Source organism: Pseudophryne corroboree, chromosome 4 (assembly GCF_028390025.1).
Source record: "Pseudophryne corroboree isolate aPseCor3 chromosome 4, aPseCor3.hap2, whole genome shotgun sequence".
Classification (NCBI taxonomy): domain Eukaryota; kingdom Metazoa; phylum Chordata; class Amphibia; order Anura; family Myobatrachidae; genus Pseudophryne; species Pseudophryne corroboree.
In genome coordinates, this window is record NC_086447.1 from 793172515 (window position 1) to 793199764 (window position 27250).

Sequence of the window (27250 nt, forward strand, 5' to 3'; positions counted from 1 at the left end):
CAGGATGTATTGTGAGAGAAGAGTGCTGTACCGAGAGTCAGGGTAAGCTAATGAAGAGTTTTCAGTGACCGCTTAAAGCTAGTGGCGGACAGGCTACTGGCATCACAAAGAAGAGCAACCATCTAACAGAAGTCTACCATCTAACAGAAGATTGTGGGGTTTTTTCAGACTCAGGGGGGTATTCACTTAGCCGCAAATTCGCGTGCATTTTTCACTTGAACGGCAATCGGACGAAAATTGCAGCAAAATGGCTTTTTGCGGGTATGCACGCTCCCGTTTTTCGACCTATTCAATTACAAACGGGTTTCACATCAAAATTCTTGCAGTGAAGACTGTAGGTGAAAATGGGAAAATCAGCCTGTACCACAACAAATGCTGTACTAACATAGGATAACAGAAGAGAAGTGTATTAGAGATCACATTAAAGAGTTTTTGGGGACTTAATATCACTGACCTGGTTTGGGAGTGTTGTGGACTCGGGGTTTCTTCCGGTGACCGGGAAGAGGAACCGCAACTGGGCCGCAGCAGAGATGGCCGGATGTAAGTTTTCCTCATGCAGGATCAGGTCGGCAGACAGGAGGCACGTGTGGACGCTGAAGGTCTCCTGAAAGACAGAACTTGAAAGGTGCTGGTGAATCAGAGAAGAATACTAGGTGCTGGAGGCACAACTGCGCAAACGTGCACTGGGGCTTGGAGACACTGAAGTGCTTGGAGGCGCTGAAGTGCTTGGAGGCGCTGAGGTGCTTGGAGGCGCTGAAGCACGTGGAGACACTGAGGTGCCTGGAGGCACTGAGGTGCTTGGAGGCACGGAGGTGCTTGGAGGCACGGAGGTGCTGGAGGCACGGAGGTGCTTGGAGGCACGGAGGTACTTGAAGGCACGGAGGTGCTGGTGGCACGGAGGTGCTTGGAGGCACGGAGGTGCTTGGAGGCACGGAGGTGCTTGGAGGCACGGAGGTACTTGAAGGCACGGAGGTGCTTGGAGGCACGGAGGTGCTTGGAGGCACGGAGGTGCTGGAGGCACGTGGAGGCACGGAGGTGCTTGGAGGCACGGAGGTGCTGGAGGCACGGAGGTGCTTGGAGGCACGGAGGTGCTTGAAGGCACGGAGGTGCTGGTGGCACGGAGGTGCTTGGAGGCACAGAGGTGCTTGGAGGCACGGAGGTGCTTGGAGGCACGGAGGTGCTTGGAGGCACGGAGGACTGGCGATCACCACTGCTGGGGAACTGATGATACTCAGGCACTGATACAGCGCCTGATGCCTGAATTTATACTTCCCACCACCAGCTGGTTGGTGGGAAGTACCTGATGACGTCACCCGCCCAGACGCCAGGCCGAGCGACGGGAGCCGCCAGCGAGGACGGCCGCAGAGAGGACCAGCGAGCCCGGAGAGGTAAGTAAGGAGCCCGGGGCGGCAGCGTGACAGTACCCCCGCCTCTAGGGGTGGCCCCTGGACACTTACCGGGTTTCGTAGGGTGCTTGGCGTGGAAGATCCGGATTAGTAGAGGAGCTGAGACCTCAGAAGCTCCTATCCAACTTCTCTCCTCAGGACCATAACCTTTCCATTCTACCAGGTATTGCAGGTTCTTATGAAGATAACGAGAGTCCAGAATAGTTTTGATCTCGAAGTCTGTCCCAGTTTCAGTTTCTACCGGAGTAGGGTTTTAGGGCTTAGAATGAAAACGATTAAGGATGAGAGGACGAAGGAGAGAAACCTAAAAGGCATTCGGTATGCGTAGGTGGGAAGGTAATCCCAACTTGCAGACCACAGGATTCAGGATTTGTAGCACAGGGTATGGACCGATGAACCTTGGGGCGAACTTCATGGTGGGTACCTTTAGCCGAAGGTTACGTGTGGAGAGCCATACCCTGTCACCAACTTTGTATTGAGGAGCGGCTCACCGTTTCTTGTCCGCGAAGAACTTGTATCGGACAGAAACCTTTTTAAGACTAGCATGAATCTTACTCCAAATTTGTCTGAAGTGTAGTAGAGTGGAAGTCACAGCTGGAACCTCCCCTGTTGGCAGAATTGGTAATTCCGGAACCTGTGGGTGGAAGCCATAGTTGATGAAGAACGGAGATTCGCCAGTAGAGGAATGAAATGAATGATTATGTGCAAACTCTGCCCAAGGCAATAACTCTACCCAGTTGTCCTGTGAAGGGGATAGATACAGGCGGAGGAAAGTCTCCAAGTCTTGATTGACCCGTTCCTTTTGCCCATTAGTTTGGGGGTGATAAGCGGATGAAAACTTAAGTTTAATTTGTAAGGCCGAGCAGAGAGCTTTCCAAAACCTTGCGGTGAACTGTATCCCTCGATCAGAGACTATTTCTTGAGGCAACCCATGCAACCGAAAATGTTCTCAGACAAATATTAGAGCTAATTTAGGAGCTGTCGGCAGACCAGTCAAAGGAACGAAATGCGCCATCTTCGAAAAACGGTCGACGATCACCCAGACAGTGTTGAACCCTTTGGAACAGGCAAGTCGGTGACGAAGTCCATGGAAATGTGAGTCCAGGGTTTCATAGGAATGGACAGAGGACGAAGTAACCCAGCAGGAGGTAGACGGGGAGATTTATGCTTTGTACACTGGGGACAGGAATTAACGTAATCCTGTACATCCTTCCGCATGGAGTCCCACCAGTAAGATCTTTGCAGAAACTTGTACATCTTCTGGGCGCCGGGATGACCAGAAAACTTGGAGATATGGGCCCACTGTAGTATCCTCGACCGGAATTTAGCTGGTACGGACATTCTTCCAGGGGGAGGACCTGGAGTAGTTGAGGCAGCAGAGACAGAAATTGGATTCAGAATTAAACTCCGTTCAAAAGAATCCTCTTCATCTGTGGGAGTTTGTGAACGGGACAGTGCATCCGCTTTAGTATTGAAAGTCCCGGCTCGGTACTTGATAACAAAAGAAAATCGAGTGAAGAAGAGTGCCCATCTAGCTTGGCAAGGATTCAAGCACTGTGCGGTTTTGATATACAACAAATTTTTGTGATCAGTGTAAATGGTAATCACATGTTTGGACCCTTCTAAGAGATATCTCCACTCTTCCAAGGCAGATTTAATCACCAAGAGTTCCTGGTCTCCAATAGTGTAATTTCGTTCAGCCAGAGAGAATTTATGAGAGTGAAAGCCGCACGGATGTAATTTCTTATCTGAGGCGTACTGAGAGAGAACGGCCCCAACTCCGACCGAGGATGCGTTTACTTCTAGGAAGAAAGGTTCCTCGAAATTTGGTTGTTGGAGTACTGGAGCGGACATAAAAGCCGATTTCAAGTGGGAAAAGGCCTCTATGGCTTCGGGAGGCCACAAACCCGGGTTGGAACCCTTTCTCGTCAAGGCGGTAATGGGTGCAACAATGGTGGAGAAACTTCTAATGAACTTTCTATAATAGTTCGCAAAACCCAGGAATCTTTGTATTGCTTTCAAGGAGAGTGGCTGTGCCCAGTCCCGAATGGCGGAGAGTTTCTCCGGGTCCATGCGAAGCTCTATCCCCGAGATGATATAACCGAGGAACGGTATTGATGTTACTTCAAAGGTACACTTGGATATCTTGGCATAGAGATGATTCTCACGTAGACGGCGGAGTACCTCTTTGACCTGTATCCTGTATTCAGCAAGGTCTTTTGAAAAAATCAGTATGTCATCCAAATACACCACGACACTTAGGTATAACATGTCTCGGAAGATTTCGTTGACGAATACAAAGACAGCAGGAGCATTGCTAAGACCGAACGGCATCACCAGATACTCATAATGCCCATCCCGGGTATTGAAGGCGGTCTTCCATTCATCTCCCTCTCTGATGCGCATAAGGTTATAGGCCCCCCTCAAATCGAGCTTGGAAAAAACGTGGGCACCACGAACTCTATCAAATAGCTCTGTGATTAGAGGCAAGGGGTATTTATTTTTGATGGTAATATCATTTAGGCCGCGGTAGTCGATACATGGTCTTAACCCTCCGTCCTTCTTTTTCACGAAGAAGAAGCCCGCTCCAGCCGGGGAGATAGAGGGGAGGATGAATCCCTTATGAAGATTGGACTTGATATAGTCTGACATAGCTTGTGTCTCTGGAAGGGACAGAGGATAAATGCGACCCGAGGCGGCATTTTCCCTGGGATAAGGTCAATGGGGCAGTCCCAAGACCTATGGGGTGGTAACTGGTCAGCCGCCTGTTCCGAGAATACATCCCTGAACTCTTGGTACGCCTCTGGGATAAGTTCTTCCTCCGCCTTAGAAGAAACACGAAGCGGACAGACAGGGGTGAGACAGTTAGCGTGACAAAAAGAACCCCAAGACCGAATCTGTGCGGTCTTCCAATCGATATGGAGATTGTGAATTTTGAGCCAAGGTATTCCGAGAACCAGATCGTGATGCATTTCTGGAATCACCAGGAACTCCAAATATTCTTGATGTAGAGCCCCGACCTGTAATTTAACTGGAACCGTGCGTTCTGTTATGATACCCTTGGATATCCTAGTACCATTGATAGCTGTCAAGGAAATAGGCCGTTCGATGGACCGTACTTCCAAATTCAGGCTTTGGACACAGAGGGAAGAAACAAAATTCCCCGCAGCCCCGGAGTCCAACAGGGCTTCAAAAGACTTGGAAGTAGCCTTGGTGATTAACGTTACAGGAAGCAAACAGTCCGAAGTCGGAGAAGATTTGGTCGTAACCCCCAACTTGACTCCTCCGGAACAAGCTAGGCCTGCCCGTTTCCCGGACGGGATTTGCAGGACTTGATGAAGTGACCCGCAGCTCCGCAGTACAGACAGAGCTTACCCTCATGACGGCGCTGTCGCTCCTCCGGGGACAACCGGGATCGGTTAATCTGCATGGGTTCGTCCGGACTTGGGACCACCGCTTGCCTTGCAGGAGAAAGCCGGAACCTAGAACGATCCGATCGACTACGTTCACCTCCATGTTCCTGCATCCGGAGATCTACCTTGACACAGAGAGAGATCAATTCCTCTAAAGAATCCGGAAGCTCTCGAGTGACCAACTCATCCTTCAGGCGATCAGAAAAACCGTTCCAGAAAGCGGCTCTCAGAGCCTCATTATTCCAGCGAAGTTCAGAAGCAATGGTTTGGAAATGAACCACATACTGACCCACAGATCGGGAGCCTTGACTGATGCGGAGCAAGTCAGAAAAGGCCGAGGTCATCCTGCCGGGCTCATCAAAAATTTGTCGAAAAGACGTGATGAATTCGGAGTAATTGGAAACCAGTGAATCAGAACGTTCCCATAATGGAGACACCCAATCCAAGGCAGATCCTTCCAGCAGAGAAATAATATATGCCACCTTGGACCGGTCTGTAGGAAAGTTGTGTGCAAGTAGCTCGAAATGTACCTCGCATTGGTTTTAAAAACCACGACAATTTTTAGGATTCCCATTATAACGGGACGGAGTAGGCAGCTGAAGGCGCGGAGTGGCACCGGCCGATGGTTGGACATTGCTGGAAGCGGCAACTGGTGCGGCTACTGGAACTGGTGCCGGAATTACCGAGGCTAGAGACGCCTGAATCTGATCCAGACGCCCGGACAACTCCTGGAGGTACTGCATCACCTGACCTTGTGCCGCTTCCTAACTTTGTACTCGGGAAGCCAGGTTCTGGATGGCACTTGAGTCCGTGTTCCGATCCCCCGGGTCCATGTGGCCTGAGTATACTATCACTGACCTGGTTTGGGAGTGTTGTGGACTCGGGGTTTCTTCCGGTGACCGGGAAGAGGAACCTCAACTGGGCCGCAGCAGAGATGGCCGGATGTAAGTTTTCCTCATGCAGGATCAGGTCGGCAGACAGGAGGCACGTGTGGACGCTGAAGGTCTCCTGAAAGACAGAACTTGAAAGGTGCTGGTGAATCAGAGAAGAATACTAGGTGCTGGAGGCACAACTGCGCAAACGTGCACTGGGGCTTGGAGACACTGAAGTGTTTGTAGGCGCTGAAGTGCTTGGAGGCGCTGAGGTGCTTGGAGGCGCTGAAGCGCGTGGAGACATTGAGGTGCCTGGAGGCACTGAGGTGCCTGGAGGCGCTAAGGCGCTTGGAGGCACGGAGGTGCTGGAGGCACGGAGGTGCTTGGAGGCACGGAGGTGCTTGAAGGGACGGAGGTGCTGGTGGCACGGAGGTGCTTGGAGGCACGGAAGTGCTTGGAGGCACGGAGGTACTTGAAGGCACGGAGGTGCTGGTGGCACGGAGGTGCTTGGATGCACGGAGGTGCTTGGATGCACGGAGGTGCTTGGAGGCACGGAGGTGCTGGAGGCACGGAGGTGCTTGGAGGCACGGAGGTGCTGGAGGCACGGAGGTGCTTGGAGGCACGGAGGTTCTTGGAGGTGCTGGAGGCACGGAGGTGCTTGGAGGCACGGAGGACTGGCGATCACCACTCCTGGGGAACTGATGATACTCAGGCACTGATACAGCGCCTGATGCCTGAATTTATACTTCCCACCACCAGCTGGTTGGTGGGAAGTACCTGATGACGTCAGACGCTGGGCCGAGCGACGGGAGCCGGGAGCCGCCAGCGAGGACGGCCGCAGAGAGGACCACCGCGCCCGGAGAGGTAAGTAAGGAGCCCGGGGCGGCAGTGTGACACTTAAATTGTGTGAAATGGCTGGTATATGCAATTTAAATAAAATGCAAAAACACTATAGAAAGCAAGTTTTTTGTGCAAAATAAATACACTCATTAAATTTGGGGTATGTGAAAATGGGTATAAGTATATATTTGGGTCATTTTAGTGTACTTTAAAAAAAAAAAGACCGATTACTCCCACCTGCAAGCCTAAAAACACCTGTTCCACTAATAAAGCACCACCTTGAACCCCAATTTTCATCACTTTGTACTTTTGTCACCCCAAAAATTTCATTATTGGCCAATTAAAAATAATTAAAAAAACTTAGTCATTTTGAGGGGTGTCCCAGGGGTTCTTCTGTACAATATCCAAACATTTTTACCTTAAAATAAGGATTTTCCCAACTTTTCACCTGCTCAGAGAAGGGGAAGTGAAATTTGCGAAAAAACTATCACCAATAAATTTTCCCGGATAATTGAATAGGCTGTAATTGTGATTCGCGTGAAAAGTATTTTTTTTCGCGCAAAAAGTCAGTTATCGCAGCTAAATGAGTACCCCCCTCAGTAACAGTTTTGCTAAAAGTGCAAAACTGCTACTAATAAAAACGCATGCTGGTGCCGCCCAGCACAGGGTAAGGACGTCCAGCATGTGTAGCGCCGTCCTGCATTGCAATCTCATTTCAAATGCGATCGCAACGTAGAAATCGGGAAAGAGAGGTAGACCCCTCTATATGCAGGTGCACTGCAGCCATGTTTCCCATCGCAGGAAACGCAGGCAACGTCAGCCCCCCCTCCCCACGAAAAATGGCCATGACACGACTGCGTTTCCTGCAACACTCCCCACCAATGCCGCATCACTGCCCCTGAACGCCTGCTGTCTGTCAGTCACATTGCGATCTCATCCTTCCGGAATGCAATCGCATTGTGACTGCCTATGCGTGCGCAATGCGATTGGAGCACATGCGCAGGTGGCTGATAACTGGCGATTTTAGCAAAAATGCAATGGAGTCTGTATAGCCCCCTGTGTGTGAGGAGGTAACGAGAAGTATTAATCCTTACCATAACAACAGGGACAGGGGAGGTCTGAGAAAAGACTAAAGGATTCTGGGAAAGAGAACGGAACATTGGAACTGTACTAAGCAGACCAACTAACACCATCAAAAAATCTAAGGGAGATTTATCAAATCTTGGAGAGATATACAGTAGAGAATTTGCTCACAGCAACTAATCAGTGTCTAACTGCCATTTTTATAGCACAGCCTGTAAAATGGCAGAAGCTGGTTGGTTTGTACGGGCTACTTCTCCACTTTACCTCTCAAAGAGTCGATACATTTTCCCCTAAGCAAATGTAGCGGTATCAGTGGCAAATGCAGGATTTGCATGGGGGGGTTTCCAGAACTGGGTGGAGCCAAGCACGGGGGTGGGGACTGAGGTGACCTAGTATATGCTGGGTCCGTAAAACTAGTGTGTCTGTGTGTATATATATGTGTAGATATGTATATATATATATATATATACATATCTACACATATATATACTGTATATACACCTATGTATACACATAGCATATTAAACATATATATATATATATATATACACATACAGTACACGTATATATACGCATGTATATATATCATATGTGTGTGTGTTTATATGTATGTATGTATGTATGTATGTATGTATATACATGTTGATGTAGAGTTCTAATCCGCGCACACTGTGATATGTCCAGAGTTTATTTGGTTAACACATGTAGTGCCTGCTCATCCACTCCTGCCAGGAGCCAAGGGTTTCTAGATAATGTCAAAAAATAAGGAGAGCGCACCAATGAATAATAGTAAAAAGTAACAATTTACTCATGTAAATATCCACGTACATGTAAGTTAGGGTTAATGCACTTAGCCACTCTCTCCGATAACTGCCGCCACGGAATGATCCTTCGGTCAGCGGGGTATTTTTCACGGAGATTAACGATTGGTTAATTACATTGTTACGATCTTTGTCCCTAAATACAATGCTTTTTTTGAAAACATCCTGTAGTTAAGGATACAATAGGTATAGGCAATAGTTATGTTTTAATTAGTGATGAGCGGGTTCGGATTTAACGCCAGAATTAACGCCAGTTCGGTTTTATCCGGATTTTTCTTATTGGCTATCCAAAACACATGACATCCGTGAGCCAATAAGGTGCCGTTTTGAGAACCGAGTAAATCCGAGTTAAACCGAGTAAAACCGAACCCGCTCATCACTAGTTTTAATGTCTGCCCTTTTTTAGATATGTATTAATATAAAGAGAGTATATTGTTTAAGATGTACATTAATAAATGTGGTATAAAATGTGTGAGCCCTGAAAACATATACTGATAGCCACACAGTAAAAGCTGCTAGTCGTAGAGACAATTGGAATCATATGTGAAATTGTGGGTATAGTAATTAAAGGGGTAGTAGAGAGACAGCAGCATAGAATGGCTAATCATCTATGATTGCAGGACTCTTTGTTTAGTCTTTCTTTTTTAACAAGTTTAGTAAAGGTAGAATTTTAATACTGTGAGTTGTAATTACTTATATAAATTATGAGAAAGTATTGAATGCATAAATAATTACAAATAGGATGTTTTCAAAAAAAGCATTGTATTTAGGGACAAAGATCGTAACAATGTAATTAACCAATCGTTGTAAAAAGCAATGGTTATAAGGTGAACTTAGAGGATCCAATAACACAGCTCCTGACGAAGTCCCCAAGTGACGAAACGCGTTGGTCGTGGCTTACAATTGCAGACGAAATCTGTCTTCCGCCTGATACAGAGCAGACGGTATCTCCGTGAAAAATACCCCGCTGACCGAAGGATCATTCCGTGGCAGCAGTTATCGGAGAGAGTGGCTAAGTGCATTAACCCTAACTTACATGTACGTGGATATTTACATGAGTAAATTGTTGCTTTTTACTATTATTCATTGGTGCGCTCTCCTTATTTTTTGACATGTATATACATGTGTATATATGTATGCACAAATTGCACATGGATATATATGTAATAGAATTAAAATAAACTTTTATTAAGCACTTACAAGTGCCACCAGGAATAAATCAGGCTGCAGAGGACGCTAGACAGCCATTAATAATACTCATGCAGACAAAAAAAAATAAATTTTTTTTTTTGGTGGAGGGGGGTTTCAGGGTGCTCGGAACCCCCCCCCCCCCCGGGTGCGCCACAGGGTATTTTTATATGTATATCTCTTAATATTTCCATTTAAAAAATATAAGGCAAAATTGAAATACATGATATCAAAGTTCCTTTAAGACTAAAAACTGGTTTCATTCAATTTGTTTGAAAGTTTTCAAACTATTTTAATGTTGTAACGATTACTACAATGACACATTTTATTTGGCAGTATAGTACTTTGAAGCTGTGAGGTTTTATGGAAGTCTGATGAGTACACAGGTAGTGTGTGGATCACTAGATCAACAGTGTCTAGGTCGACCACTATAGGTCGACAGTCACTAGGTCGACAGGGTTTGAAGGTCGACAGGGTTTGAAGGTCGACAGGGTTTCCAGGTCGACATGTCTAAAGGTCGACATGAGTTTTTCATGTTTTTTGGGTGTCGTTTTATCCGTACAGTGACCGGGAAGCCCAATTAGTGCACAGTGTCCCCTCGCTTCGCTCGCCATGCTTCGGGCAAGGTGCCTCGCTCCGCTACCCCTGCGCTCGGCACAGGTTACTATTCCCAATCGTAGTCCGCGTGGATCGTTAAGTATGAAAAAGTAAAAAAAAAGAAGAAAAAAGTGAAAACTCATGTCGACCTTTTGACCTGTCGACCTAGAACATGTCGACCTAGAAACCCTGTTGACCTAGTGACTGTCGACCTATAGTGGTCGACCTAAACATTGTCGACCTAGACACTGTCGATATTCAGACCGGATCCCCACAGGTAAGGGGTGCCTGACAGCTCCGGGTAAAGTGGTATTAAAATGGTTAATAAAGGGCTTGAGTACAAGTCTGCACCATGGAGGTCATTCCGAGTTGATCGCTAGCTGCATTTGTTCACTGCGCAGTGATGAGGATAAAAACCATCACTTCTGCGCATGCGGCGCAATGCGCGCTCGCGACGTACTATTACAACGATCAATGTAGTTTCACACAGGGTCTAGCGATGCATTTCAGTCGCACTGGCTGCCGCAGAGTGATTGACAAGAAGTGGGCGTTTCTGGGTGGCAACTGACCGTTTTAAGGGAGTGTTCGGAAAAACGTAGGCATGCCAGGAAAAACGCAGGCGTGGCTGGGAGAACGCTGGGTGGGTGTGTGACGTCAAATCCGGAACTGAATAGTCTGAAGTGACCGCAAGCGCTGAGTAGGTTTTGAGCTGCTCTAAAACTGCACAAATAATTTTTGTAGCCGTTCTGCGATGCAAGTGTTCGCACTTCTGCTAAGCTAATATACACTCCCAGAGGGCGGCGGCTTAGTGTTTGCACGGCAGTGAAAATCTGCTAGCGAGCGACCAACTCGGAATGACCCCCCCTTGGGCCTAATTCTGAGTTGATCGCAGCAAAAAATTTGTTAGTAGTTGGGCAAAACCATGTGCACTGCAGGGGGGACAGATATAACATGTGCAGAGAGAGTTAGATTTGGGTGGGGTGTATTCAAACTGAAAGATAAATTGCAGTGTAAAATTAAAGCAGCCAGTATTTACCCTACACAGAAACAAAATAACCCACCCAAATCGAACTCTCTCTGCAAATGTTATACCTGCCCCCCCCCCCCCCCCTTCCCCCTGCAGTGCACATGGTTTTGCCCAACTGCTAACAAACTTGCTGCTGCAATCAACTCAGAATTACCCCCCTTGTGTAAGCTCTTGCTACAAATGTTATATTTAGCTGCTACTGCATACAGAATAAGAACCGCCCATGACGCTTTGGCTGCTATGACAGACCTGAACAATACCTGTTTATAACTATAACACTGGATAGATGCTACAAGAGAGCCCTTGTGTGACAGTCACAGTGGGCTCTGTGTTGTTCATGACAGGGAATCATTGTGGGCTATGGAGGTGTTTGGTAACCGAGACTGCTAGTCCAGGAAAGTAGGGACAGTTCTGCAACATTCTGCTTAGACCACATTCCCCACTGATCAGATACACTGATAACTGGGCCGGATTCAGGGCCACATGCCTTTGGGGCTGTAAGTGTTCAGCAGCCCCTATTGTGAGAAGCATAGGTGGTGTGAACAGTGCTGTGTGGGTGTGGTCAAGGTCACATGGGTGTGTACATCCCCTATTTCTCCCTAATTATAAAATATAAATATATCTAAATAAATATAAATATATAAAAGTATACAAATTGCATTATTTTGTGAGGAAAAGAGAATTACAATTTGAATACGTATGATTTATGATTGACCATGTGTCCAACTGGTGTCTGGTCATCGTTACTCTGTCACGATGATGGGCCTGATTTCATGTGAAGGCCTGGAGCTGTAGTCCCATCTGCACTGTTGTTCATTTGGCCCTGATAATAAAGCTACAATGGCTACCAGACCCCATGCCCTCTACTGAAGGTGCTGGTTGCTGACTACCTCAATTGTGGGGTTATTTTTTGCACCACAAAATTTCCCTTTAGGCTGAAATCTGTCGTGCTCAGAATGGTGTTTCCATGTCATGATTCTGGAACTGATTGATTGTGTTTCATTATTTAGGCACACAAGTGTGGAGACATCCCGCCCTCTGTCACAGCAAGGAAGCCATAACGTCACCATTGACCACATTACCATCAGAAGCATTACAGACAGAAGCAATCAAACTATTTAAGGTAAAACCCAATAGAAACAGATGAAGGGGGAGCAGTAATTCTCACTGTGTTAAAATATGCATACATATAGAGACACACAAACACTGCAGCAGAGGTACATTAGTGGGAGCATTGCAGGGCCTGAATCCCTACAGACAAAGAGTGGACGGGATGTACTAGTGCACATCACCGCCCAGCGCCGCGATGCTGATCGCATATGTATATACATATGTGATCAGCATTGCGGAGGACAGCTTTTCTGGTCTGGCGGGAAATTAGACTGAAATAGAGAACATTACACACGTGCGAGGCCTTGTTACCTTACTTATTGAACCACCCTCATATTTCATTTTCACCAAATTGTCACCTTAATTTGTAATACATGTATGGAGAGTGTAATAACTAAGGCATTTCATTTTTACACGAAAGGCAGCATGACCAATTGCCCGATTCAGATCCTTTTCCTCCAGCTGTTGTAAAATATTGATGTTCGGTTCTTTGTGCATGTGCAGTAAGAGTCCTGCATCGTCAATAGCAAAACATTTGCAGACATCCAATGATTGGCAGGGAGGGGCCGGCGATTGCCTCTGTTTCCCAACGTTTTGTGGGAGTGCTGAGGCCAGGATTTGCATCTTCTGATGGAGATTTCCTGGCCTCTTGGAGGAGCAATGGCGGCCGGCTTGTCTTACCCCATGGGACACTCACCTGGCCGAAGGGGTCGCCAGTAACAACTTCTGAATCAAGCCCCAAGTGAACATCCCTCAATTTACTGTTCCTGCTTAATTTTGCATAACTTACATTTGCATAACATACATTTAGAATAGACTTTTAAACCTAACAAAATCCCTGCAGCTGGCCAGAATATTATAGACTGGTCAATGTTGATTATTTTGGGAAAAACTGAATTTTGTTACTTTTTTATTGCCTGAGACTTATGCAATTAAAGTCCTACTTGCAATGTTATTCTAGTCTGCACACAGTACAGTGCAATCATGGAATGTGACTTGATTTAAATTCGTCCTTTCTACACCATCGCCCATACTTGTAATGTGAAACTGCCAGACACTTATGTCATCGGCACTACACACCTACTGTAGAAAGCAAACACAGGAATTATACAGCTGCAGCAAATCAGCCGCATATGTGGGAGAATAATTCCTACAAGATTCTAACAGCTTTGCATGCTGGGAGGTCAAAGCTGCCTATGAGATAATTATTTCGGCACCTTGTTCTAAAATAAATTCAGTGCCTTGTGTAGCCTGACACAGGGAGGCACTGTCTCCAATTACTGGCAATGGGCACTTTCTCTGAGCTCACTTGTATTTATATACTCTATGGGGGTCATTCCGACCCGATTGCTCGCTGCAGTTTGTCACAGCGTTTTGGACAATGGCGTTCAGCCGCTGTTTAGGGGGTGCTGTTCGGCCAATGCAGGCATGGCCGGACCGTTGGGGGAGCGGACTGCGGCGGCTGCGTGACGTCTCACGCAGTTGCTGCGGCCAGTGGCAGCGACAATCAACTCCCAGCCAGCCACAGGAGCTGCGCTGGCCGGGAGTTACTCCACAAATACAAAAGCATCGCCGCTGTGCGGGTTGGGCCGGACTGATATGCGGGGCGGACTAGCCCTGTGCTGGGCGTCCCCCCGCATGTCACGGAAGATGATCGTAGCTGTGCTAAATTTTGCACAGCTACGATCAACTCGGAATGACCCCAGATATACTGTATATTGTGATGAGCATGTGATCGGGAGTTGTATCATCATAGCAAATTTTTCGTATAAATCTTTAAGTACATTATCTTATTTCTACAACAAATAATCAGATGCACAAGTATTTTTCAAATAAAGATTTATTTCCAATTATAAATATTTTTTTTAAGTGTGCATTAATCATTATTTTGCAACACTCTAAATTTCATGATTGACCATTGTCTGCTGTTCTCCACTTCCACCTGATGAGACAATCCCTTGCTCCACCCACTGGACTATCTAAGGGTGCCAAATCATCAGCGGCCCATTTCCCTGATTTCCCGATCCAACATCACCGTCGATCCACCAACCGGATCCACCATTGATGATCAACAATCTTTTGGGGAATCTGGGAAATGAAACATGTTGCCTCCTTATGGTAATGCTTTGAGCCTACCAATGTCTACAGTTCTTCAGCAGACACAGTATGTAGCACTTATTCTTCCACCAAAAAGTGGATCACCTAATGTAGACTGGTTGGTGGCTCTTTATTTTGGCAACTTGTCCATTTGCCAAGTACGTATATGATGAAGGATGATTCGTCAGACGATTTCACGTTCCTCCATTGTTTGGTGATCACGTGCTTGTACCCTTTGCACCACTAAAGTTGAGACATGCTTCGCCAGGTGTAATGAACTGTTTATACCCTGCAGCTAGACCACAACCTGATGCTCTGCTGAGTTCTTGTTGGAATGTTTTTGATCTGACTTCCTAACAGTTCTCCTCTTGCAACCATGCTAGCCAGGCAATGAGGGCAGTGCAGCAACTTTATACATGACCCTGATCATGCTGGGAGATTATTTGCTTAATTAACAAATATCCCACACCCGTGCAGTGGCTGTACCCGATAGGGTGACCAGGGTGATTGCCCTCCTGTAACAGTTCTTTCCTGGCTACTACCACTGGATGCTATATAGTAGAGCAGCGGCACATCAGACAAGGAGGGTATACAGACTGATGCTGCTCAGCCTCCCCAGACCCTCAAAACAGATGTTAGGACCACAATTGAGGTCCCAACCTACCGCTTTTGTGCCTCTGTTGTGGACTGGACTTTTAGCTACAGCATAAGGCATTTAAAAAAATAAACAAAAAACAAGTGCAAGGTGCACATATTTGCAGAAATCAATAGCATGCTCAGCTGTTTACCACCAGCTACGCATATATTTTACATTTTCATTATTAATGGTTAGTATCATCTTTTAAGGCAAACACAGACAGTAGACTAATAAATACAGGTCAGATACCTAACACGGTGACCTTGTCAGGATGACTCAGTGATAGCATTAGCTGATTGTTGTGGTGCATTTCTTGAGGTAGTTAAATATTGTGAGCAGATGCTTTGAGTATGTGTAATGTTTTGAATTGTTAGAAGCCTAAGTGACCACAAGAGGGAGCTAGAGTCATGAGTTTGAGTATAAGAACTGCAAAAAAACACTGTAATAAACTCAAGTCTCTTATTTTAATGACCACTTTTAAAATATCTGTCTAAGAACGTATGCCTTATTATAGCATATGCATACTTAAATGGCACATGTCACTGTATAAAACAATATGCATTGTGGTTATCATGTTGTATTTATATGCCAATCAGGTGAACAAAACCAGATTTGTCCATTGGCAGATAATGCGATAATAACACAGAATGTCTTTGTACTCCGCAGACCTGCCAGCTATTCCTCAATGCAGCGGTTGATTCACCTGCCATTGACTATCATGTGTCCTTGGCTCAGAGTGCCTTACGTGTCTGCCTCACCCACCCAGAGCTCCAGAACGAGATCTACTGCCAACTTATTAAACAGACAAGACACCGACAGCCACAGAACCAGCCAAGTCCCATCCAGGTGCCGCATATCTTAGGATCCCAGTTATGCCATCTGTCACCAAGGTGTACCTATACTAGTACCAAAGTCCTCTTTGTGAGGTCTTAATGTCGAAATCATCATTTACCTACACCACAGGTTCTCAAAGTCACACAGTGCATGTTTTCCAGGTCTCCCCACAGAATCACAAGTGAAATAATTAGCTCCACCTGTGGATCTTTTAAAATGTGTCAGTGAGTTACGAGTACACCTGTGCACCTGCTGGGTTACCTGCAAAACGTTGGCTGTTTGGGGTCCTGAGGACCGAGTTTGAGAACCTATGACCTACATCTAAAGGTGTGTACACACGCTGCGATATTTCTTTAGCTATTGACTATATAGTCAAAATCATAAGAAATTATAGTGCATATCGCACTGTGTGTATAGTCCTTGTGATGCAGATGCTCGGTCCCGCGGGATCGGCATCGCAAGGAAAAATAGACTGTGCAGGCAGCCCAACATTGACTCTTGCCCCGTCGAATAGTCAATGTCGGGCTGTGCGGAGCATCGCGCTGTGTGTACACAGCTTTAGAGTTTCTAGGAAGAACACATTAAAGCCTGTTGTGAACAAGGCGTGATTTTAAATTGTGGGAAATGCCAATCAGTCGGATCCTGAGTCAGACATGTCCTCAGATTTGGAAGCATATGGAAATCGGCAACTGGTTCAGTCATGTGCTTACCGACGGAGATCGCAAATGTGATTGATCATTCTGTAGACGGACCACTCTTTGAGGGAGATGAACTAAGTCTTGGAGAGTGATAAAGTGGAGAGAGATAAAGTACCAGTCAATCAGCTCCTAACTGCCATGTTACAGGCTGTGTATGGAAAATGACAGTTAGGAGCTGATTGGTTGGTAGTTTCTCTTTCTCCACCTTATCACTCTCCAAAGCTTAGTACATCTGATCCCTTATATGAAATGGGCGTTTGTAGGCAGTGACCGGGCAGTGACCACAGAACTCTTCCGTCTCATGGGGGTGGCATGTAGTGTCGTTGGTGTCTTGGCTGACTTCCTTGCTTGATCGCAGTGAGCGGACAGAGATGGGACGTCAGGACTTTTGCACCCAGCATAGTGCTGGTGTCAGTCCTGACACTAATAACGACAGCTGCCGACGTAAGGACAGTGGGCAGGAAAGGCTTCCACATGCAACCAGACATATCTTTACTATACAAAGTCAGATTCCTATTAGCATAAACTAGTAAGCAGGCTGCCCCGCTGGTATATCTGACTCAGAGTGAGTCCCAGTGTGTCCAGGAGAGGGCTGAAAAGGGTCACAGCAGACCAAATGCTCCAAGCCCATTCTTGATTTTAGAGGAAGGGTGGAATTTCTTGACAGAACTCTCTGTATACGGTATATCTGACCAATAGCCACATGATGCAGACCTTTGCCACACAGTTGCACTTATCAGTAAATGCTGTCTGACCTGAAAGGCCACCCACTCTAGAGAATAATCCCATTTACAAGTCACTTGCATTGTTTCATACTACTTTATATAAATCAGTGTGCAATCTGATTTAGGGGTAAGTGACTTGCTTCCACATTATCTTCTGACAGACTCTAATTGTCATGATTCACCAAGATGCCGCCAACACACCCATATTATTGCACTTCCAGCTGTCACAGTGATACATGAAAGCTCCTGGTAGTTTATTTAAGATGAGCATTCTGGTCCCCTTCATCAAAGAGTCATCATAGTGATCCTGTGTATATTTATCTCAGGGTTGGCAGCTCCTGGCACTGTGCGTTGGGCTCTTCCTGCCCCAGCATCCATACATCTGGCTCCTGAAACTGTTTCTGAAGAAGAATGCAGATATCAGGTACTGTATCTTATAGTCCAAGTATAGTTGTCCATCTTCTCATCTTATGTATAGGTAGAATTATAAATCCCTGCTGGGTATATATAACTGAAACACGATGCAGGGGATAGATACCGGTACTCTTTGATCTCGCTTTTGTACATACAGAGCCGGATTAACAACACAACATGAAGTAGGCAGATGGTACTGTATGTCAAAACATGTTTATCATCAACAATAACAGTACAATAACACCTGATCAAAGAAGTTACTACGATACAGTCAGGTACAGATTTCTTTATTATTTATTTATTAACAGTTTCCTATATAGCGCAGCATATTCCATTGCGCTTTACAATTAGAACAACAGTAATAGAACAAAACTGGGTAAAAACAAACATATAGAGGTAGGAAGGCCCTGCTCATCCAGCCTGCGACACGGCTGCACAGGCGCACTTGCCGCGTGTGCGACTAGCCACTGCCGCAATTGGCTCCATTAAAGTCTATGGAGGGCAGGTGCGAATTAGATGCACACGCACAGTGGCTTGTGTGTGCATCACGCCAGGCTAGTTGCAGCCGCAGAAAGTCGCAGGCTGGATGAGCGTGGCTACATCTGTAACTGATTGAGGGCTAGTAGGGGATGAATAAATAACATGAATGCAAAGAAGGAGATATATAGGGAGAGCGGGATGGAAGGGGAAGAGGGTTTAGAGCAGGCATGTCCAAACTGCGGCCCTCCAGCTGTTGAGAAACTACACATCCCAGCATGCCCTGACACAGCTTTAGCATTCTCTGACAGCAAAACTGTGTCAGAGCATGCTGGGATATGTAGTTTCACAACATCTGGAGGGCCACAGTTTGGACATGCCTGGTTTAGAGAAAGGGGGGGGGGGTTAGGAAAGGTTGAGGACGAGCGGGCCATTGTGAGGCAAGAACTAAGAAGGGGGCCTTAACCGATCAGCAGGAGCCCGGCAAGTGTACTCCATGATATGCAATCCCATGAACTTACTTTTGATTGTGTTTCACCACATTTGTGGTATACTTTATATGGCATTATATAAATTGTACTTTGTTAACATTTTTCTCAATGTTTGTCCCACGTCACAGAACTGAGGCGGGAAAATATGCTATTTACTGCCAGCGCTGTGTGGAGAGAACACAACAAAATGGAGATCGTGAGGCAAAACCTTCCAGGATGGAGATTCTCTCAATTCTGCTCCGAAACCCATATCACCACTCCTTGCCCTTCAGTATCCCTGTGCACTTTATGAATAACACTTATCAGGTAACTGCAATCATTATTTACACCTACCCTGTCTAGGCTGCCCCCTACTTTTCGGGCTATTCTGTGAAATACAGTAGATGGACTCTTGTAAGCACATAAAATGGCTGCCATGCCTGATAATGGTTGTTAATATTATCCTTTATTTATATGGCGGCATCAAGTGTCTGTAACATCGTAACAATAAACAGTGGCATTGAAAAAACAATGACTTATATATAATAAAAAGTACAAAAACCATTATAAGGGGATAGATTAAGCAGTGAAACAAAACTGCTTTATGAGTGACAATAGATTGTCTCATTTAGTAATCCAGTTTCCCGGGGCAGACAGAGAGTAGGAATCATTGACCATGAGTGGGAGTGCACAGGGGACATGCATAGTACAGGGAGAGAGCAAGCGGAAGGAGGGCCCTGCTCGTGACAACTTACATACTGAGGCATGTACTAAGCAGTGATAAAAGTGGAGAAGTGAGTCAGTGGAGAAGTTGCCCATGGCAACCAATCAGCTGCTTTCTATACTTTTAAAGTATGCAAATTATAAATGCTATGTCAATGCTGATTGGTTGCCATGGGCAACTTCTCCACTGGTTCACTTCTCCACTTTTATCACTGCTTAATACATCTCCCCCCATGGGAGACGGGGTCTAACTGGGAGGTGAACTAGGAAAAATGAGGCGTAAGGGCAGAGAGATGAAAGCTAAGAGCAGTAGCGGATCTTGCCACGGGCAAGCAGGACTTTTGCCCGGGGCGCCGCCTTCCGGAGGGCGCCGCACCATGGCAAGATCCGCTGCTGCTGTGCCCCCCGCTGCCGCTGCCCGCTGTGAAGGGAAACTAGACGCTACGCGTCTAGTTTCCCTTCGTGGAGAGGACCTTTACTGTAATGATGTGCGGTGCGCGTTGACGTCATCGCGCACCGCACAGCAAAGGTCCTCTCCACGAAGGGAACTAGACGCTTAGCGTCTAGTTTTCCTTCGTGGAGAGGACCTTTGCTGTGCGGGTGCGCAATGACGTCATCGCGCACCGCACATCCTACTACAGTACAGGGGGCGTAACTGACCATGCCCCCTGTATGAAGCCACGCCCCCTAATGTTGCCCGGGGCGCAAGAAGCCCCGGAACCGGCCCTGGCTAAGAGGGTGAAGAGAGCTGATAGGAACAGGTGTGTTTCAAGGGAAACAATCCTATGGAAAGAATCAGCATACTGTACATTTATGGAACATTGTGTATGGTCATCTACCAAGTGCACCAATATGATCCAGGGATGCTGGGAAGGTGCTGAGCAAATGACACGCCTGCATGTGTGACTAATCTGAACATTAACAGTTATTGGGGGTGATCTGATCGCTACTACATGTTTTTGCACAGTGAGCGATCAGTGATAGACTGCACATGCATATGCACCGCAATGCGCATGCGCTTCGGTAAACAACAACAGGCATCGCCGGACAGCAACAGGCTGGTGCGAAAATTATAATCGCATAGCCATTCGCATGCTGATTGACAGGAAGAGGCCGTTCGTGGGTAGTAACTGACCGTTTTCTGGGAGTGTCAGTGAAAACGCAGGCATTCCCAAGCATTTTCCGGAAGTACGTGTGACGTCAGCTCTGGCCCCGATCAGCCTGTTCTCATCGCACTGTAGGAGTAAGTCCTGGGCTGCGCACAGACTGCACACAGTGGAAAAATCATTCAATGGTGAATGAGGTGCGAACAGATTTGCAGCTGTCCGCTGACTGAGGGTTTTTTTGCAGCCCGGCGTACACATGGGATCGCACACTTGCACAGCGAATATACACTCCCCTTGGGCTGCGACTATCCGAACGCAGCACTATAAATTTAGCAGCCCAGCGATCAGTCTCAATCACCCCCATTGTCCAGTACTTGCGCAATTTATTACGTGCTGCTACTTGGTGTGTTTAAGGCCAAAACTTCCAAAGGCAATGATATTAAAATTGAACACGGTGCAGTTTGCATTTACTATCATTGCCGTTTCAAATTTCGAATGGAAACTTAAAAAAAAATATAGTGGCTTGTAAAAGCTGCTACTTATTAAATTTACCCCGAGGTCTCTTCAAGCAGTGGAATAAAACATTGCACTCTATAGACTTTGGGAGTAATTCCGAGTTGATCGCAGCAGGAACTTTGTTAGCAGTTGGGCAAAACTATGGGGGTAATTCCAAGTTGATCGCAGCAGGAATTTTTTTAGCAGTTGGGCAAAACCATGTGCACTGCAGGGGAGGCAAATATAACATGTGCAGGGAGAGTTAGATTTGGGTGGGTTATTTTGTTTCTGTGCAGGGTAAATACTGTCTGCTTTATTTTTACACTGCAATTTAGATTGCAGATTGAACACACCACACCCAAATCTAACTCTCTCTGCATATGTTATATCTGCCCTCCCTGCAGTGCACGTGGTTTTGCCCAACTGCTAAAAATTTTCCTGCTGCGATCAACTTGGAATTATCCCCTATGTGCACTGCAGGAGGGGCAGATATAACATGTGCAGAGAGAGTTAGATTTGGGTGGGTTGTATGCAAACTGAAATCTAAATTGCAGTGTAAAAATAAAGCAGCCAGTATTTACCCTGCACAGAAACAAAATAACCCACCCAAATCTAACTCTCTCTGCACATGTTATATCTGCCCCCCCCCCCCCTGCAGTGCACATGGTTTTGCCCAACTGCTAACAAACTTGCTGCTGCGATCAACTTGGAATTACCCCCAATAATCATCAGATTGAGTAGTCTGCTGTGAAATAAAATGCAATTTGATATGAATGTATTAATTCCAGGTTGTAGGATTTGATGCATCAACAACAGTTGAAGAATTTCTTTGTACACTTAACCAAGACATCGGGATGAGAAACCCATCACAGTCGGGATTTGCGTTGTTTACAGATGATCCATCGGGAAAGAACTTTGAACATTGTCTACAAGGAAATATTAAGGTATTTGTTCCAAAGTGGACATCGTCTTTAGAGTGCACCCAACACTCACACACAGTGATGTCAGCAATTGTTCATGGAGGGATTCAGATGTCTCTACCATTTACCTACCATAAGGAATCTCCTATATAATAGCCCAGATCTGTCACTCTGTGACTGTGTGGATAACGCTGGGTGTGGCTAGGAGCTCTCATTGGGTTAGCAGCAGGTCTATCACACCCAGTCCACAGCTGATTGGGCAAGAAACGCCCTCCCACACAGGTTACATCCAATGGGAGGCTCTGCCCTTTGGCTGCTGTGTGTTCCCAGAGCAGGATTAACAATGGGGCTGATGGAGCTGCAGCTCCAGGTCTACACCCAAAAATAGGCCCACTGCATCTGCAGCAACATACCCTCCAACAATTTACACATAAAAATCGCTACAAATTCGCAAAAGGGGCATGGCCACGGGTACAGTGGGATTGCCACGCCCCTTTTCCTATACTTTCAATGGAAGTTTGGAGAGCCAAAAATCGGTACAGACCATAAAAAAAGGTACTGTACCCGCCAAAAAGGTGCAGCTGGGGGTGTGCCACTGCATCTGCAGCAAGTCTCTACACTGTAGATAGGGGAAAAAAAATCTTTCTCTAACGTCCTAAGTGGATGCTGGGGACTCCGTAAGGACCATGGGGAATAGCGGCTCCGCAGGAGACTGGGCACATCCAAAGAAAGCTTTAGGACTATCTGGTGTGCACTGGCTCCTCCCCCCATGACCCTCCTCCAAGCCTCAGTTAGATCTCTGTGCCCGAACGAGAAGGGTGCACACTAGGGGCTCTCCTGAGCTTCTTAGTGAAAGTTTTAGTTTAGGTTTTTTATTTTCAGTGAGACCTGCTGGCAACAGGCTCACTGCATCGAGGGACTAAGGGGAGAAGAAGCGAACTCACCTGCGTGCAGAGTGGATTGGGCTTCTTAGGCTACTGGACATTAGCTCCAGAGGGACGATCACAGGCCCAGCTTGGATGGGTCCCAGAGCCGCGCCGCCGGCCCCCTTACAGAGCCAGAAGGCAGAAGAGGTCCGGAAAATCGGCGGCAGAAGACGTCCTGTCTTCAACAAGGTAGCGCACAGCACTGCAGCTGTGCGCCATTGCTCTCAGCACACTTCACACTTCGGTCACTGAGGGTGCAGGGCGCTGGGGGGGGGGGGCGCCCTGAGACGCAATAAAAACACCTTGGATGGCAAAAAATGCATCACATATAGCTCCTGGGCTATATGGATGCATTTAACCCCTGCCAGAATACATAGAAAAACAGGTGATAAGGCCGCCGATAAGGGGGCGGAGCCTATCTCCTCAGCACACTGGCGCCATTTTCCCTCACAGCTCCGTTGGAGGGAAGCTCCCTGGCTCTCCCCTGCAGTCACTACACTACAGAAAGGGTTAAAAAAGAGAGGGGGGCACTAATTAGGCGCAGTATTAACTATACAGCAGCTATAAGGGGAAAAACACTTATATAAGGTTATCCCTGTATATATATAGCGCTCTGGTGTGTGCTGGCAAACTCTCCCTCTGTCTCCCCAAAGGGCTAGTGGGGTCCTGTCCTCTATCAGAGCATTCCCTGTGTGTGTGCTGTATGTCGGTACTTTTGTGTCGACATGTATGAGGAGAAAAATGATGTGGAGACGGAGCAGATTGCCTGTAATAGTGATGTCACCCCCTAGGGGGTCGACACCTGAGTGGATGAACTGTTGGAAGGAATTACGTGACAGTGTCAGCTGTGTATAAAAGACAGTGGTTGACATGAGACAGCCGGCTACTCAGCTTGTGCCTGTCCAGACGTCTCATAGGCCGTCAGGGGCTCTAAAGCGCCCGTTACCTCAGATGGCAGATATAGACGCCGACACGGATACTGACTCCAGTGTCGACGGTGAAGAGACGAATGTGACTTCCAGTAGGGCCACACGTTACATGATTCAGGCAATGAAAAATGTTTTACACATTTCTGATAATACGAGTACCACCAAAAAAGGGGTATTATGTTCGGTGAGGAAAAACTACCTCTAGTTTTCCTGAATCTGAGAAATTAAATGAGGTGTGTGATGATGCGTGGGTTTCCCCCGATAACAACTGATAATTTCTAAAATGTTATTGGCATTATATCCTTTCCCGCCAGAGGTTAGGGTGCGTTGGGAAACACCCCCTAGGGTGGATAAAGCGCTCACACGCTTGTAAGGGCTCTACCTTCGCCTGAGATGGCCGCCCTTAAGGATCCTGCTGATAGAAAGCAGGAGGGTATCCTAAAAGGTATTTACACACATACTGGTGTTATACTGCGACCAGCAATCGCCTCAGCCTGGATGTGCAGTGCTGGGTTGGCGTGGTCGGATTCCCTGACTGAAAATATTGATACCCTAGATAGGGACAGTATATTTTTGCCTATAGAGCATTTAAAAGATGCATTTCTATATATGCGTGATGCACAGCGGAATATTTGCCGACTGGCATCAAGTCTAAGCGCGTTGTCCATTTCTACCAGTAGAGGGTTATGGACACGTCAGTGGTCAGGTGAGGCGTATTCCAAACGGCATTTGGAAGTATTGCTTTATTAAGGGGAGGAGTTATTTGGGGTCGGTCTTTCAGACCTGGTGGCCACGGCAACAGCTGGGAAATCCACGTTTGTACCCCAGGTCGCCTCTCAACATGAGAAGACGCCGTATTAGTAGACCCCTGGATCCTTCAGGTGATATCTCAGGGGTACAAATTAGAATTCGAGACGTCTCCCCCTCGCCGTTTCCTAAAGTCGGCTTTACCGATGTCTCCTTCTGACAGGGAGACAGTTTTGGAAGCCATTCACAAGCTGTATTCCCAGCAGGTGATAATCAAGATACCCCTCCTGCAACAGGGAACGGGGTATTATTCCACACTGTTGTGGTACCGAAGCCGGACGGCTCGGTGAGACCGATTCTAAATCTAAAATCTTTGAACACTTACATACAGAGGTTCAAATTCAAGATTGAGTCACTCAGAGCAGTGATTGCGAACCTGGAAGAAGGGGACTACATGATGTCTCGGGACATCAAGGATGCTTACCTTCATGTCAAAATTTACCCTTCTCACCAAGGGTACCTCAGGTTTATGGTACAGAACTGTCACTATCAGTTCAGACGCTGCCGTATGGATGGTCCACGGCACCCCGGGTCTTTACCAAGGTAATGGCCGAAATGATGAATTTTAGTTATCCCTTACTTGGACAATTCCCTGATAAGGGTAAGATCCAGGGAACAGTTGGAGGTCGGTGTAGCACTATCTCAGGTAGTGTTGCGGCAGCACGATTGGATTCTCAATATTCCAAAATCGCACCTGGTTCCGACGACGTGTCTTCTGTTCCTAGGGATGATCCTGGACACAGTCCAGAAAAAGGTGTTTCTCCCGGAGGAGAAAGCCAGGGAGTTATCCGAGCTAGTCAGGAACCTCCTAAAACCGAGCCAAGTTTCAGTGCATCAATGCACAAGGGTTCTGGGTAAAATGGTGGCTTCCTACGAAGCAATCCCATTCGACAGATTCCACGCAAGAACTTTCCAGTGGGACCTGCTGGACAAATGGTCCGGGTCGCATCTTCAGATGCATCAGCGGATAACCCTGTCACCAAGGACAAGGGTGTCCCTCCTGTGGTGGTTGCAGAGTGCTCATGTTCCACCTGCGCCGCGGCTAGGGAGTGGGGATTGTTGATGCCGGAGGGGGCAAGCAGACTGGCAGCAGGACATAGGACGCTGCAGTAAAAATAAGAATTTACTTACCGATAATTCTATTTCTCATAGTCCGTAGTGGATGCTGGGCGCCCATCCCAAGTGCGGATTGTCTGCAATACTTGTACATAGTTATTGTTACAAAAATCGGGTTATTATTGTTGTGAGCCATCTTTCAGAGGCTCCTATGTTATCATGCTGTTAACTGGGTTCAGATCACAGGTTATACGGTGTGATTGGTGTGGCTGGTATGAGTCTTACCCGGGATTCAAAATCCTTCCTTATTGTGTACGCTCGTCCGGGCACAGTATCCTAACTGAGGCTTGGAGGAGGGTCATGGGGGGAGGAGCCAGTGCACACCAGATAGTCCTAAAGCTTTCTTTTGGATGTGCCCAGTCTCCTGCGGAGCCGCTATTCCCCATGGTCCTTACGGAGTCCCCAGCATCCACTACGGACTATGAGAAATAGAATTATCGGTAAGTAAATTCTTATTTTTACTGCAGCGTCCTATGTCCTGCTGCCAGTCTGCTTGCCCCCTCCGGCATCAACAATCCCCACTCCCTAGCCGCGGCGCAGGTGGAACAAAAGCTGCTGCGCCACTGACATAGATGTGTATGAAAGCGGTGCAGCTGAAGGCTTTCATAGCCCTCCCTGCGTCGCATATTCTCTGAGCCCCAGAGCCTCCTCTGCGCGTGATGTCACAGAAGTGCCTCCCCGCCATAACCACGCCCAGATCCCCAGAAGCCCTGACTACGCAACACAGCACCTGGGCTGCCGGTCTGGAAGCCCCAAGATGGCTAATATAATGGATAGAGTGGGTGACATCGCGGAGGGTCATGTCTGGACGCTGAATCATTGTAAAAGGTGACAGTGCTGTGCAGTGCAGTGGGTGTGCAGTGTCACTGACAATGCACAGCACTCACCTTTTACATTGATTCAGCCAGTCAGTCAGTTCTGCCAACCAGTCACTATTATTAGCGCCAGTGTCTGAACGCGCAGAATTACAGGGAAGTAGACGCACTAAATAAACTACACCTCCCAGCAGCCCTTAGCGCCAAAGCATTCCGGTGCTAAGGGCTGCTGGGAGCTGTAGTTTATTGAGTGCATCTTCTTCCCTGTAATATTGCGCGTTGGGACACCGGCACTAACAATAGTGATTGGCTGCTGTGCAAGTCTCTGGGAGAGCCACTGCCAAAGGGAGGACAGCAGGAGGAGAAGCATTACCCGCCCCTCCCCCACTCGCAGTACCTTCGGGCCCCCTCCGTGACACCCCCAACCCCCCCCCCCCCCTCCACCACCCGCGGTGGCTCTGGACCCCCTTCCCCACCCGCAGCACACCCACCCCGCCCCTCCCGCACCCACCCCTCCCCCACCCGTGGCATTCCCGCACCCGCAGTGGTTCCGGACCCCATCCGCGGCACCACCACACCAGCCCCTCCCCCACCCGCAGTGCCCCACAATTACCCCTCCCCCACCCGCGGCATCCCTGGACCCTATCCTTGTCTCCCCCGCACCTGGCACTCCCCCAACCACAGCACCTACTAGGTGATTCATC

At 47.3% G+C, this 27250-nt stretch overlaps 1 protein-coding gene across 2 annotated transcripts in view; it reads left to right on the forward strand.

Moving 5' to 3' along the window:
• The window catches only part of PLEKHH2 (pleckstrin homology, MyTH4 and FERM domain containing H2), a 417559-nt gene that overhangs the window by 340940 nt on the left and 49369 nt on the right, over nt 1-27250 (forward strand). For both annotated transcript variants that reach the window (XM_063918337.1, XM_063918336.1), the window contains exons 19-23: nt 12258-12370; nt 15758-15937; nt 17675-17772; nt 18859-19036; nt 21822-21977. In XM_063918337.1, the coding sequence (XP_063774407.1) occupies nt 12258-12370; nt 15758-15937; nt 17675-17772; nt 18859-19036; nt 21822-21977 (725 nt within the window). The remainder of the gene's footprint in view (nt 1-12257; nt 12371-15757; nt 15938-17674; nt 17773-18858; nt 19037-21821; nt 21978-27250) is intronic.